The sequence below is a fragment of the Aspergillus fischeri genome, genomic scaffold (assembly GCF_000149645.3).
Source record: "Aspergillus fischeri NRRL 181 1099437636264 genomic scaffold, whole genome shotgun sequence".
NCBI classification, from domain to species: domain Eukaryota; kingdom Fungi; phylum Ascomycota; class Eurotiomycetes; order Eurotiales; family Aspergillaceae; genus Aspergillus; species Aspergillus fischeri.
Genome location: NW_001509762.1, coordinates 932,397 through 944,106, shown reverse-complemented (window position 1 = coordinate 944,106; position 11,710 = coordinate 932,397). Strand labels below are relative to the sequence as shown.

At 50.9% G+C, this 11,710-nt stretch overlaps 5 protein-coding genes across 5 annotated transcripts; 2 read left to right on the top strand and 3 right to left on the bottom strand.

Moving 5' to 3' along the window:
• Nucleotides 1-708: 708 nt before the first annotated feature.
• On the bottom strand, nucleotides 709-3,512 carry NFIA_075660 (protein arginine N-methyltransferase; the record flags this gene model as incomplete). The annotated part of the gene is made up of 4 exons (XM_001259532.1): nucleotides 709-1,014; nucleotides 1,073-2,628; nucleotides 2,724-3,351; nucleotides 3,408-3,512. The coding sequence occupies 4 exons, from the start codon at nucleotides 3,510-3,512 to the stop codon at nucleotides 709-711; spliced, it is 2,595 nt and encodes an 864-aa protein (XP_001259533.1).
• A 563-nt stretch (nucleotides 3,513-4,075) lies between these two features.
• NFIA_075650 (DEAH-box ATP-dependent RNA helicase PRP43) lies at nucleotides 4,076-6,502 on the top strand (the record flags this gene model as incomplete). The annotated part of the gene is made up of 3 exons (XM_001259531.1): nucleotides 4,076-4,383; nucleotides 4,446-6,312; nucleotides 6,374-6,502. The coding sequence occupies 3 exons, from the start codon at nucleotides 4,076-4,078 to the stop codon at nucleotides 6,500-6,502; spliced, it is 2,304 nt and encodes a 767-aa protein (XP_001259532.1).
• A 386-nt stretch (nucleotides 6,503-6,888) lies between these two features.
• NFIA_075640 (uncharacterized protein) lies at nucleotides 6,889-9,066 on the bottom strand (the record flags this gene model as incomplete). The annotated part of the gene is made up of 1 exon (XM_001259530.1): nucleotides 6,889-9,066. One exon carries the CDS (start codon nucleotides 9,064-9,066, stop codon nucleotides 6,889-6,891), a length of 2,178 nt encoding a protein of 725 aa, XP_001259531.1.
• A 371-nt stretch (nucleotides 9,067-9,437) lies between these two features.
• NFIA_075630 (nucleobindin SSP120) lies at nucleotides 9,438-10,108 on the top strand (the record flags this gene model as incomplete). The annotated part of the gene is made up of 2 exons (XM_001259529.1): nucleotides 9,438-9,564; nucleotides 9,624-10,108. The coding sequence occupies 2 exons, from the start codon at nucleotides 9,438-9,440 to the stop codon at nucleotides 10,106-10,108; spliced, it is 612 nt and encodes a 203-aa protein (XP_001259530.1).
• Nucleotides 10,109-10,284: 176 nt separating this feature from the next.
• On the bottom strand, nucleotides 10,285-11,634 carry NFIA_075620 (tRNA(Phe) (4-demethylwyosine(37)-C(7)) aminocarboxypropyltransferase; the record flags this gene model as incomplete). The annotated part of the gene is made up of 1 exon (XM_001259528.1): nucleotides 10,285-11,634. The coding sequence occupies one exon, from the start codon at nucleotides 11,632-11,634 to the stop codon at nucleotides 10,285-10,287; it is 1,350 nt and encodes a 449-aa protein (XP_001259529.1).
• Between the last annotated feature and the right edge of the window lie 76 nt (nucleotides 11,635-11,710).

The window sequence follows — 11,710 nt, the reverse complement described above, 5'->3', positions numbered from 1 at the left end:
GACTATGCACACCATCCAAGTCTTGGCTGTCTCCTTGCTCAGGAAGATCTACAAGCTTGTTGAAGATAGTTGATACTTGAAGGGTGAACCGGACTGAACTCGATTTCATGGTTTGTGTCCAGTGTTTTAGGCTTCTAGCCTCTGACTCACCTTACACAGTCTCGCGTCGCGCCACCGCTTGAGAACTTGTCCCACTTGTATATAGGTCATTTCCAAGTAAGCTTACTGCGAACTAGAGACCAGGAGCAGTAGCACAAATGTACTCCGTGCCTTAGTGTGTTTCCAGTTTTAGCACGGGTCGTATTCCGAGGAGAGCTTGCTTCTTAGTGATCTGTCTAGCGGATCGCCTGCTGGTTTGGATTCGAGGATTTTGAGATGGCTTGACCTAAGCGAGGCTGCGAGCTCCTACGAGGGCAAATCAGCAACAGCCTGGAGTCCGGAGTAGCTTCATTTAACAATGAATGCACTCAATGCCAAGGTCTCTCGATAGCTCGAGCCAGGACCGTGGAACTAAGGAATTCAGTCTAAGGTAGCCGCTTCTAGATACCTAGTAGACAGTAGATACCCGCTGATTGTAGATATCCATGACCCCTTGGTCTGCTGCTCTCTGCTTCACAGATGCCCCTATTTCAGCCCGGGTCACTTCACGTCTGCCGACACAGAAGCGACCGTACATTGCCATGGGAATCGACAGTGACATGATGCATATTACATCAGACACCCTTCCTTGATACTCGAGTGCAAATCACTCATTCCAACCCTCACACGTCGGAAACCGCTGTGCTTCCCAGCTTTCTGTGGCTTGTCGGTGCCATTGTCTTTGCCGCTGGCACCGTCTGCAGCTGGAGACACCGCCCGTGCGCCGCTCATGACGGGCAATTCAATTGCCGGTGCATCTGCAATGCGTTCCAGAGAGAACACTTCGACCATCCACTCGTACCAAACTTTCCGGTCGTCGGTCTGCCTGGTCATAGTGACAACAATCTCCCCATTGTCGGGTACATTGAGGGGTGTCTAGAAGCCGGTTGTTAGATGCGAGTATTTCTCGAAAAAGACATGCATGAATTCTCACCTTGAGTGGAAAGTATATGGGGAACCAACTGATCATGTTAGCGCTCTTGCTGTCCATCGTGACGGGATTTGTTGATAGCTCCACATCACGATAGAGCACAGTCTCGAAGTAACCGGCCAGGCCGTGACAGACGCCACGATTCTGAGTAGGGAAGGCCAGGCGCGTGCGGCGAACATTGTGTGAGTTAGAGATGATGGAAGTAAAAGGCGACTGGGGGGGAATATCTCTGTTGGGATGCGAGAAGGACCACGCCGTCTGCACATAAGGGGTTGTAGACTCAGGCACTGGGATGGTCGATATAGAAGATCGAGTATGACTGATGTAGCTGTTGCCGCTATCGCCCGACGTGGTACCGGCAGGCGGCTGATTCGTGGACAAGAAGTCGATGGCATGTAGCATGACAACGTACGGTGTCTCCGGGGCCGCTGGATTCGATATAGACTGGTTCACAACGTCCGCATGCAGCTTAGGGGCTGAAATCGGTGTGAGATGGGCCGTGTATGAGGCCGGAATGGAGATGCCGTGCACAGGATTGAGTAGATGAGTGATACCGTCCAGACATTCCGGCGACAGTTCATTGTCCCCGAAGGAACCGAGAAGCTCTGAGACCACAATATCGATCTGACCGGAAGACAGGTCGGACGATGCCATGCTCTTCACAGACTCAGGAGCGGGCATGTTGCCCTTTTGATCTGGTTCTGGTTTATAGAGAAGCGAATCCTCAATACCAAGCGACTGTCCAACTGTGGCCAGGGGTAAGCCGGAATCTTTCGCCCTTTGGGGACCTTTCCAGCTCCGCATATCCGACTGAACAAGGGTTGCCTTGCCGCCCCAGAGTTCCTCATTGTGGCGTTGAAGGAGGACAAACGCGTTGGGATTCTTCTCCACGACCCAAAGGTCGATATCGACGCCTGTTTCAGCGCTTGCTCGGATCGCTCGTGTTACCAACGGCCCTCTGCCGGCGCCCACAACAGCGAGTACTACCCGACCATCCGGGTTAGAGGTAGGCTTCTTCTGCTCGGCCCAGTCGCTGAGGGCTTTCGCGATGGCTCTCTCATACCACTCATACTTGATAGGGTCCTTCTCAAAAACTTCATATGTGATGCTCTCCAGGTTGACCGTCAAGGGCTGCAGTGGCGCCTGAAGGTAGTCTTGATAACCCACGCCAAATCTCTCGATCGCAGAGCGAGGTGGTTGGCGTTGCTGGAGATTTCTGATATATGACAAATGAGGTGTCGGATCAATGAACTTCTTGCTCGAGACCGCGGCTTGCGAAAGACTTGGATATTCAGAGCTGGACAAGTTCAACTGCGTCGCCTCAGACGCCTCAGGTGCCTCTACTCCCGGAATAGGGCCAACGTCACAGAGGAGAATCCACGGGGGGGTCCGAAGACGCATGAACTTAGAGATCAATGCCTGGTGCGCTTTCGATAGGACAGGGTAGCCCTTCTGGTTCTTGATAAAAGTATTGGCGTCCATGGTAAGCAGGTGAACCGGCTCGGAATGCCAGCGAGACTGGACGGACATTGGAGGAAGTTGTTTTGGTAAGGATAGTGCTGTCGGTTATAGGTTTCAGCAACAGGGCAAATTGGAAATAGTCACAGATGTAAGAACGCATCAAGGGCTGCAGAAACGGGAAATAAATTCTTACCTACGAAGAGTCTCGTGTGATATTTACAGGTTCTTCTAATTACGTCCCAAGCATCCCACGTTCCAAACAGGTCCACCTTGAGCGACTGCCCATCATCGGAACCCCAGAGGAACTCATCACGGGCAAGAGGAGCAAGGTCACCCATACTATCAACTTCCAGATCTGGGTTGTCCACGATTCTCAGCCAAATATGAAACTGAATATATGGACCCAGATTAATGGCATCTTGTACTGCTCTCGCGTAGAAAACCAAGCCTTCTGAGTGCATATTTCCATGGTGGAGCTTCGGTCCCGGGACCAGGAGATAGCCAATGCCGCAGAAAGCTGCATATGCCACTTCTAACATGAGAACTTGACGGGAGATATCTGCAATCAACGGATCGGGGGAACAAAGGTCAATCCAAGGGCTAGTGACACCCATCAACTGGCTCATCGTTTGGTTCGGAGTGAGATGAGTGTCTGATGGGCCAAGTGGAGGGATGACCACAGGTCTCGTATTCTCAGTTGTTGCCAGAGTACCATTGGGATCGGGCGATACTGCCTGCAACTTAGACAAGTGACCAGAGAGCAGACTTAGGACTCGAGAGTGAAAGTGAGGAGTGGTTATCGGCGTCGTAAGCATATCATACTAAAACGCCGAACTGTTAGCAGGCCAGACAATTCAGCGGATCGACGGGTACGTACGTTACTCTCGTGCGCCGACTGCACGATCTGGGTGGTGATGGGTATGGTACGGTTGCTTTCATGTTGACCAACGCAGAATGCGGGGGCCAAATCTTCTGAATCCATCTTCGCAAACTATACAGAACAGCGCGTTCTAGAATTCCCTCAAAGAATAATGATTTAGTAAAGATCAATTGACGAAGCTGTCGAGGGTCCCAAATGTTGAGCTGTTGATCTTAACCAATAAATATATGCCTGGAAGATTAGTCCCACATTTCAGATCAATTGACAATAGAACAAGTTCTCCCAATGCGACTTCAGATGCACATATACGCGATGAGGGAACAAGTGACAGGGGCCAGTCGCTCAGTGAAGGAGCCTCCTCGCTTCTGAGAGCTGCACCCAGGTATTAGTATTGTCCAAGTGCTAGACAGGCAGCTCCAAAACAGACACGGCAATCCCCTGCCTTTCTGTGGGGAGGGGTGTGGCAGAATCGCCAGGCGGTGAGGGCACTGACAAAAGGCACCGATGTGGCGGCGACACTTGCCTATCCGGGTTAGACTAATTTTTCGCCAAAATTATTATTCTGCCGCCCGATAATTATTCAAGTAAGATTATGATTGAATTCGTCCGCAGAGGCGATCTCATTCACTGTCGAAACTCCCCTCATTTGCAGGACTCATATCGCCATGGTCGATTCGCGCTCAGACTCTGAAGATCGCTCGCGTGCTAAGCGTCAGAAGATGGACAAGACAGAGACGGATCCCAGGAACAATCCTTACCTGGCTCATATGTATGCGGATGCGTCTACCAACGGCAACTCGAGCTCATCGGGGACGAATCCTGCTTTCGCGAAGTTGAAGAGGCATCAGACGACAGCAGCACTGGCAAAGGAGATAGAGGATGGGGAGATCAATCCTTTTACCGGCCAACCTTTCTCCAGCAAGTACTTCTCTATCTTGCAGACTCGTCGTGATCTTCCAGTGCACCAGCAGAGGTAAGCCCGTTCAGACTCAGATGAGGGATTATGTTTATAAATAACTGACTGTCATGTTCAAGAGACGAGTTTCTGCAGCTTTACCAGCAGTCCCAGATTCTAGTCTTCGTCGGTGAGACTGGTTCCGGAAAGACTACACAGATCCCCCAGTTCGTCTTGTACGATGATTTACCGCAAACGCAGCGCAAAATGGTCGCTTGTACTCAACCTCGTCGAGTCGCTGCCATGTCCGTTGCTCAGCGTGTGGCTGCTGAATTGGATGTTAAGCTTGGAGAGGAAGTTGGTTACAGTATCCGTTTCGAGGACATGACAAGTTCCAAGACCTGCTTGAAATATATGACGGATGGTATGCTTCTGAGAGAAGCTATGCATGATCACGACCTTACACGCTACAGCACAATTATTCTTGACGAAGCTCACGAAAGAACCATGGCTACCGATGTGCTTATGGGTCTTCTCAAAGAAGTTGTGCAGCGTCGGCCCGATTTGAAGATCATTATCATGTCCGCCACCTTGGATGCGCAAAAGTTCCAGCGGTATTTCAACGACGCTCCTCTACTTGCCGTTCCCGGTCGTACTCATCCCGTCGAGATCTTCTATACTCCCGAACCGGAACAAGATTACGTAGAAGCAGCCATTCGCACTGTCCTTCAAATCCACGCCACAGAGCCAGATGGTGATATCCTTCTGTTCCTGACCGGTGAGGAAGAAATCGAAGATGCTGCGCGCAAGATATCGCTTGAGGCGGACGAGATGGTGAGAGAAGCCGACGCTGGTCCCTTGAAAGTCTATCCGCTTTACGGCAGTCTGCCTCCGCACATGCAGCAGCGTATCTTCGAGCCCGCTCCTCCCCCTCGCAGACCTGGCGGTCGTCCTGGCCGTAAGGTGATTGTTTCGACGAACATTGCAGAAACATCTCTTACCATCGACGGAATCGTGTACGTGGTGGATCCGGGATTCTCGAAACAGAAGATCTACAACCCCCGAATTCGGGTCGAGTCACTTCTCGTGTCTCCCATCTCCAAGGCTTCCGCTCAACAAAGAGCTGGTCGTGCGGGTCGTACGCGCCCCGGAAAATGCTTCCGTCTATACACGGAGGGTGCATTCAAGAAGGAGTTGATTGATCAGACCTATCCCGAAATTCTCCGATCTAACCTTTCTTCGACCGTGCTAGAATTGAAGAAGTTGGGAATCGATGATCTGGTACATTTTGACCTGATGGACCCTCCCGCCCCCGAGACTCTCATGAGAGCTCTGGAAGAGTTGAATTATCTGGCTTGCCTTGATGACGACGGCAACCTGACACCGCTGGGCCGCCTTGCCTCCGAGTTTCCTCTTGACCCCGCGCTTGCCGTCATGCTGATCAGCTCTCCCGAGTTCTACTGCTCAAATGAGATTCTGTCGATCACAGCTCTGCTTTCGGTTCCTCAAATTTTCGTGAGGCCCGCCTCGCAGAGAAAGCGCGCCGACGAGATGAAGAATCTTTTCGCTCATCCCGATGGTGACCACCTCACTCTTCTGAACGCCTATCATGCCTTCAAGAGTCCAGAAGCCCAGGAGAATCCAAAGCAGTGGTGTCACGATCATTATCTCTCCCTCAGATCTCTCCAATCGGCAGACAACGTTCGTATGCAGCTCCTGAGGATCATGGAGCGCGAGGAGCTGGAAATGATCTCGACTCCTTTCGAAGACAAGAAATACTACGAGAACATCCGGCGTGCGCTGTGCGCGGGATTCTTCATGCAGGTCGCAAAGAAGGAACCACAGGGAAAGAGTGTTTATACGACCGTCAAGGACAACCAGAGTGTTCTTCTGCACCCGTCAACTGTCCTCAGCTATGATGCCGAGTGGGTTCTCTATAACGAATTCGTCCTCACCACTAAGAATTACATTCGGACTGTGACCGCCGTCAAACCCGAATGGCTCCTTGTATGTCGTCTCCGTCCCAGTACTATCATTAAACGAGCATGTACTAACGGCCTCTTTCTAGGATATCGCTCCCACATACTACGATATCTCAACCTTCCCCAAGGGCGAGATCCGATCCTCCTTGCTGCGCGCCGCAGAGAGACTGTCACGCAAAGAGAAGATGCGCGGAGACTCTGCAAAGAGACGATAGATTATCCTGGTTTCGAGAATAACATAGATTCCCCATTTCTTTTATTTCATGGCGGCGTCTTGACTCAGTCATTCTAGAGTAGACTTGCCTGAGATGTATGTATATTCGGCGGCGTTTTGAATTCTAGACGTCACTATATGCCCTTCGATGATTGTAGAGAGTACAACTGCTGAAACGCTAATAATGGGAATATCTGGCAGGCGTATTTCTGCGACTCATAACTCTAGAACCCATCAAGAGTGGTGAAGCAGGTGTTACGGCATCATCATTCCTATACCTATCCGACACGATATTATACAGGTAAATTGATGTATCATTACAAACAACGCGCGATCACTACTTGAATGATCATTCTACTCCAGCCGCCGGCTTCGGACCCACCACTTTCAGTAAACCGTGGCGCTCTGTAGGTTGTATTGTTTTCCCTCTGGGGGTTCTATGTTGTCGCCGGTGGAAGCCATAGTTGAGACACCCACACGTTTCTGCCGAAACCTGAGACGTAGTTTCGAAACCGCTCGCTTCAATTCCTGCACCTCCGATTTCAGAACGTCGATTTCCTCCCGCGGCGTCTTCTTCTCAGCGGATATGTCGTGTTCCTCAATAGGGTCGGAACTGACATGCTCAACGACGTCGAAATCGTCACGGCTGAGGATCGGCTGGGGAGCCGGTTCGGTCGGTTTTGCGTCTTTGAGTTTACGGAGAGGGCCAGACATAGCTGACAGCACTTCTCGAGAATGCAGGGCAACCATCCTCTGCCAGTGGGCGGCGGGATTCTGACCCTCGGGTAAACCGAGATCCTCTAATTGCTCCCCAAATAGCTTGGCAAAGGTAAAAGACTTTTCCCATGCAGGTCTACTCCGTTTCTCTATTGTCGTTTTGTCGACCCTCTTCTGCCAGTAATGGAGGCGAGGATCTCGGCCAAATTGGATGTCAAGTTGATTTGTGGTCGCGGAACTCCAATCAAAGCCGCTGTCGATTGCGGCTGAGATCATGGCATCGGCTAGGTCCCATTTTCCACACCAGTCACAAAGCTGCACCATGTGCACAATCAGTCTCTCGACATGCCGATCGGAGTGTAGCGTTGAACCTGTTAGGAAGGCAAGCGATCTCCTGAGTGCATACAACCCGTTTTGCCAGTCTTCCCTTTTGGCATAATACTTCAGATAGGCGTACAGGGTCGAGAAATCGTCCGTGAAGCCGTGTTTCCTCCCGGCTTGAAGCCAGGCATCAGCTCGATCCAGTTGTTCGAAGCGCAAAGCTGCTGTGATCAACGTCGTATAGATGACAGGATTAGCACTGGCCACAGGGGGAATAGTTATTTCCACGCCATTGACGACCATCTTTTTGTAAAAACCCAATTTGCCCAGATCCACCGGGTAGCCTTCACCCCGAAGCACTTTCAGGAACGAATCAAACGCTTTGAGGTTTTTGGATTTCTTGTAATAGGTCAAAATTGAAATGATGAGAGAGGAGTTTAATGGAAACTTGTGCGGCAACACCGTCCTGAGCACCAGGTCCGAAAGATCGTTCTGCATGGACCTGGTGAAAGCTAATATCATCAGCTTCATGAAATACGGTCGGTCAGGATCCGATGATTGAAGTAGATTGTTCGCTAATCGCAGATTCAGTTCCTGTATCGACATTTTGTTTCTGAGAAACAACGAGACATCTCGAGCTGCTTCATCGTCGAGTCTTGTACGCTCCATATTCAGCTCCGCAGTCGACCGTACGCGGAGATCATGTGCCAGATCATCATAGTATGCACCTTCAGTGAGTTTCAAAAGGCGAATTCTGCGTCGAAGTTTGTTCAGTTCAGACAACAACTCTGCGTAATTAAGTTGGGGCATATCAAAGTCGGCCTTGTGGTCCATCGCAAGACCCGAGTAATTGTGTGCGAGTGACTCGCGAAGCAAAAGTCGTATCGCTAGTTGCTTCACTGCAAGTTTCCGGATGGCCTTCTGTCGAATTGTATTGTCCGACAGCCACTTCGGAACTTCCATATCTTCAGGGAAGAAACCATCTTCCAGCCCTGTTCTGTCGTCATCAGGATCTCCTTCGTCTTCAACAATTTCCTGAAGTTTTCCTGACTGAAACTCATCGACTATTTCCTCGTCGTCCTCAAGATCAGCACTTCGTGATGCATGGACCAAACGACGGGAAGGATTCCTTTGGAGCCATTGGTCGCTTCTCGGCGTTGGTATCGATCTCCAGGTCGTAAATGATCGTTTTTGTAAAGCTCCTTGTGACAGTGTACGCGACCTCCGAGCCTGAATGGCCTCTAGTAGTCGATGTTCTTCATTTACCAATTCGTTCACCTCCTCCTTCACGGCTGCGATCTTCTCGGCCCACTCATGCCGGCGCTTGTCCTTGGCCCGAGCATCTGCCAAAGCTGCGGCAGCAAAGATACTGGTGTACAGCGCCGTGACCGAATTCCCTATGCGAAGGCGTCTTTTGCTTGCTGCGGTTGCTGCTCGGGACGTTATTCCGGGTGCGCTGGTACTGAGGCAGGGAACGCATCGACAGGTCGACTGCGTCGGAGCAACGCGGGACCATAGACTTTGCATTATCGTGGCATTCCTAAGTGGAACTCATTCAGATAATGCATACGGTGGTCGAGTCAATGTCAATCGAGGTGTCTCTCCGGCTCAATGGCGTCTGAAAAGAGCGCAGGCCAAGATAGTCGATGGTGAGTTCAAGACCCCGGCGATGGCACGATGTATGCGGATTTCTTTCTCGACCCGGAAAAAAGGCGAGGGCCCCGATACAAACAATGCAAACAGCCAAGTAGTTGAGGAGATGTGGACAAGCCATTGTTCTGTTTCTCGTCTCATTTATCATTATTTACCATTTTGATACTGGAGACATTCTGATCTGTAAGTATCTGGGATTTGTACATCTTGTGTTTGGAATTGTCATTCAAGCAGCTTTGTCGACAATGCTTGTCCGCTCCATTGGCCTTGCTACTGCGCTGCTGGCTTTAAGCAACAGCTTCGCCAATGCTCATGGATCGCATGCGAGCGAGCAGAACCCTTCCTCAGACTGGGCGACTCGCCATATGCAAGGTAGCTCTCTACATCGTCGTCATTCCATTGGGAACCGCCATTGACAATTCATTCGACAGAGGAACACCACATCGATTCCTTCGACGCAGGTTCTTTCTTCACCCTCCACGACTACGATTCCTCCGGTGCATGGACCCCTGATGAAGTCCGAAAGACATATGGCATGGACGATGAGTCAAATTCAGGGGTGACCGAGGAGCGCAAGCAACAGGCGCTTCGCGAGGTGTTTGCCCTTTTCGACACAGGGAGTTCAGGGGTTATCACTCGCGACAACTGGATGCGTCTCATCTCAGCCGGTAAACGGTTACCCGATCTCGGATTCGGTCCTGGACACCATGGCGATATTGAATACGAGTATGAAATCCATCATTTCGAGAAATTTCACGGGGAGGACGCCAAGTTAGAAGATCTCACCCATCCGGAAGATATCGAGCATTTCCGAAGACATGACGAGGAAGAAGATGCCGCGGATAGACTTGAACAACTGGAACGAATGGCAATTGTCGAGGCGAACATCCCGCAGAAATTTCTCAGACGGACATAGAGATGTACAAATTGATATCTGACGTGTTGTATATATGTGCATGTTATCAGAGAGTCCGCGGGTCGGTTACACGACATGAGCTGGTGAAATGCATACTCTTCATTTTGGAACTCACGGGTGAGCCAGTTTCATTCCCATGAGGTGCGATAGCAACTCTCTCGCTGTATCATCTGACTTCAGGATGGAGACTGCTTCGATGCCCGGCTCAGCTCGAGTCTCGTAGAAGGTGCCTCTCCGGACGGAGGCAACTTGATGTCGAAGACGCAATGCATAACGCCTGGTGCATATGTCTTGACATGCTCGATATGACGGCATTCAATAGGCTGCTGAACAGCACTTGGGAAGGCTATTGCTCTCAATCTGCCGATCTCAGTGATGATTTCCTGCTTCTTCGCATCAATATGTTGCACGTCCACGTTCTCATGCACATGTATCCAACCTCCCAACTGTAGATCGATCATTGCGCAAGCGTCACTCCAAGCACCCCTGGAAGAAGGAAGGAGACCTAGGTTGACATGTCGAATTCTATTCCATGCATCTCGGCGCTCCATGTGCCCTTTGATTTCGCTCATAACGCGAGCGGCGAATTTGTTGTCCCCATGGAACAAGACCACCCTGTCTGAATCTTGAAGACTGTCAACCAGATCCGGGATCGATTCACTCGATGTTCCATCATTCCCAACTTGAACCACTTTGCACCCCCATCCATTCTCTGTACACCCTCTCCTCAAACCCTCGACTGACCATCCGTTGATCTCCCATCCCCAGACCCTCTTCACCCCTCTTTTCAGATACGAGAAGACAAAATATCCAATCCCCGCATACAGATCAACCACGCTGATGCCGTCGATCTCTTCCCGAAGGGTACCTTCATCAAGCCCTTCAAACACAGATCCTTGACCCAGAATCCGGGCCTTCTCTGTGATGTTCCCCCGAGAAAACATCGTATACAGCGGGGCCCAAATCTGCACAATCCCCTGATTCTGCATAGTCTGCACCCAGAACGCACGCTGCAAGTCTTCTCGCGTCGGCTGCGCATTCTCGCCGTCCCAAAACGGCACCAGGCCAAAGTCTCCGTAAAGAGGAATCAGTCCCGCGGGGCTGCGCATCCTGTTCTCTCCTCCCTGCGTGTTCGTAGGCGCGATAGGCGCATTCATGGCAATATGTGTAACGCCCATCCGCCCGAATGCCGTAGCAATCGACTCAAAGAGAAGCCTTCGCTTTTGGCTGTCTAGGCTTGCATAAAGCGAGCCCCAGGCTGGAGGATCGCTGAGTGCGTTCACTGGCAGCAGCAGCAGTGGTTCATACACTGTGAACCGTTTCGGAAGGCCTGATTCAAGGTTCTCCAAAGACAGACCATGTTTGGCGAGGTCGTCTGAGGGTATATGTCTTGTTACAAAATCATGTATGCCTCTTCGGAGGGGATTTGAGCACTTTGCTCGACTTTTAGGTTCCCGCGTGTGGTTTGTAGGCTTCTTGACACGTTCATCTGTAGTGTGATCCCCTGTTGGATCGTCGGAATGCATATTGTCCTGCCACTTGGGCAGATGCTGGCTGCCTCAACAATATGTGAGCACTTGCGATGATGTTAACCTAGTGATC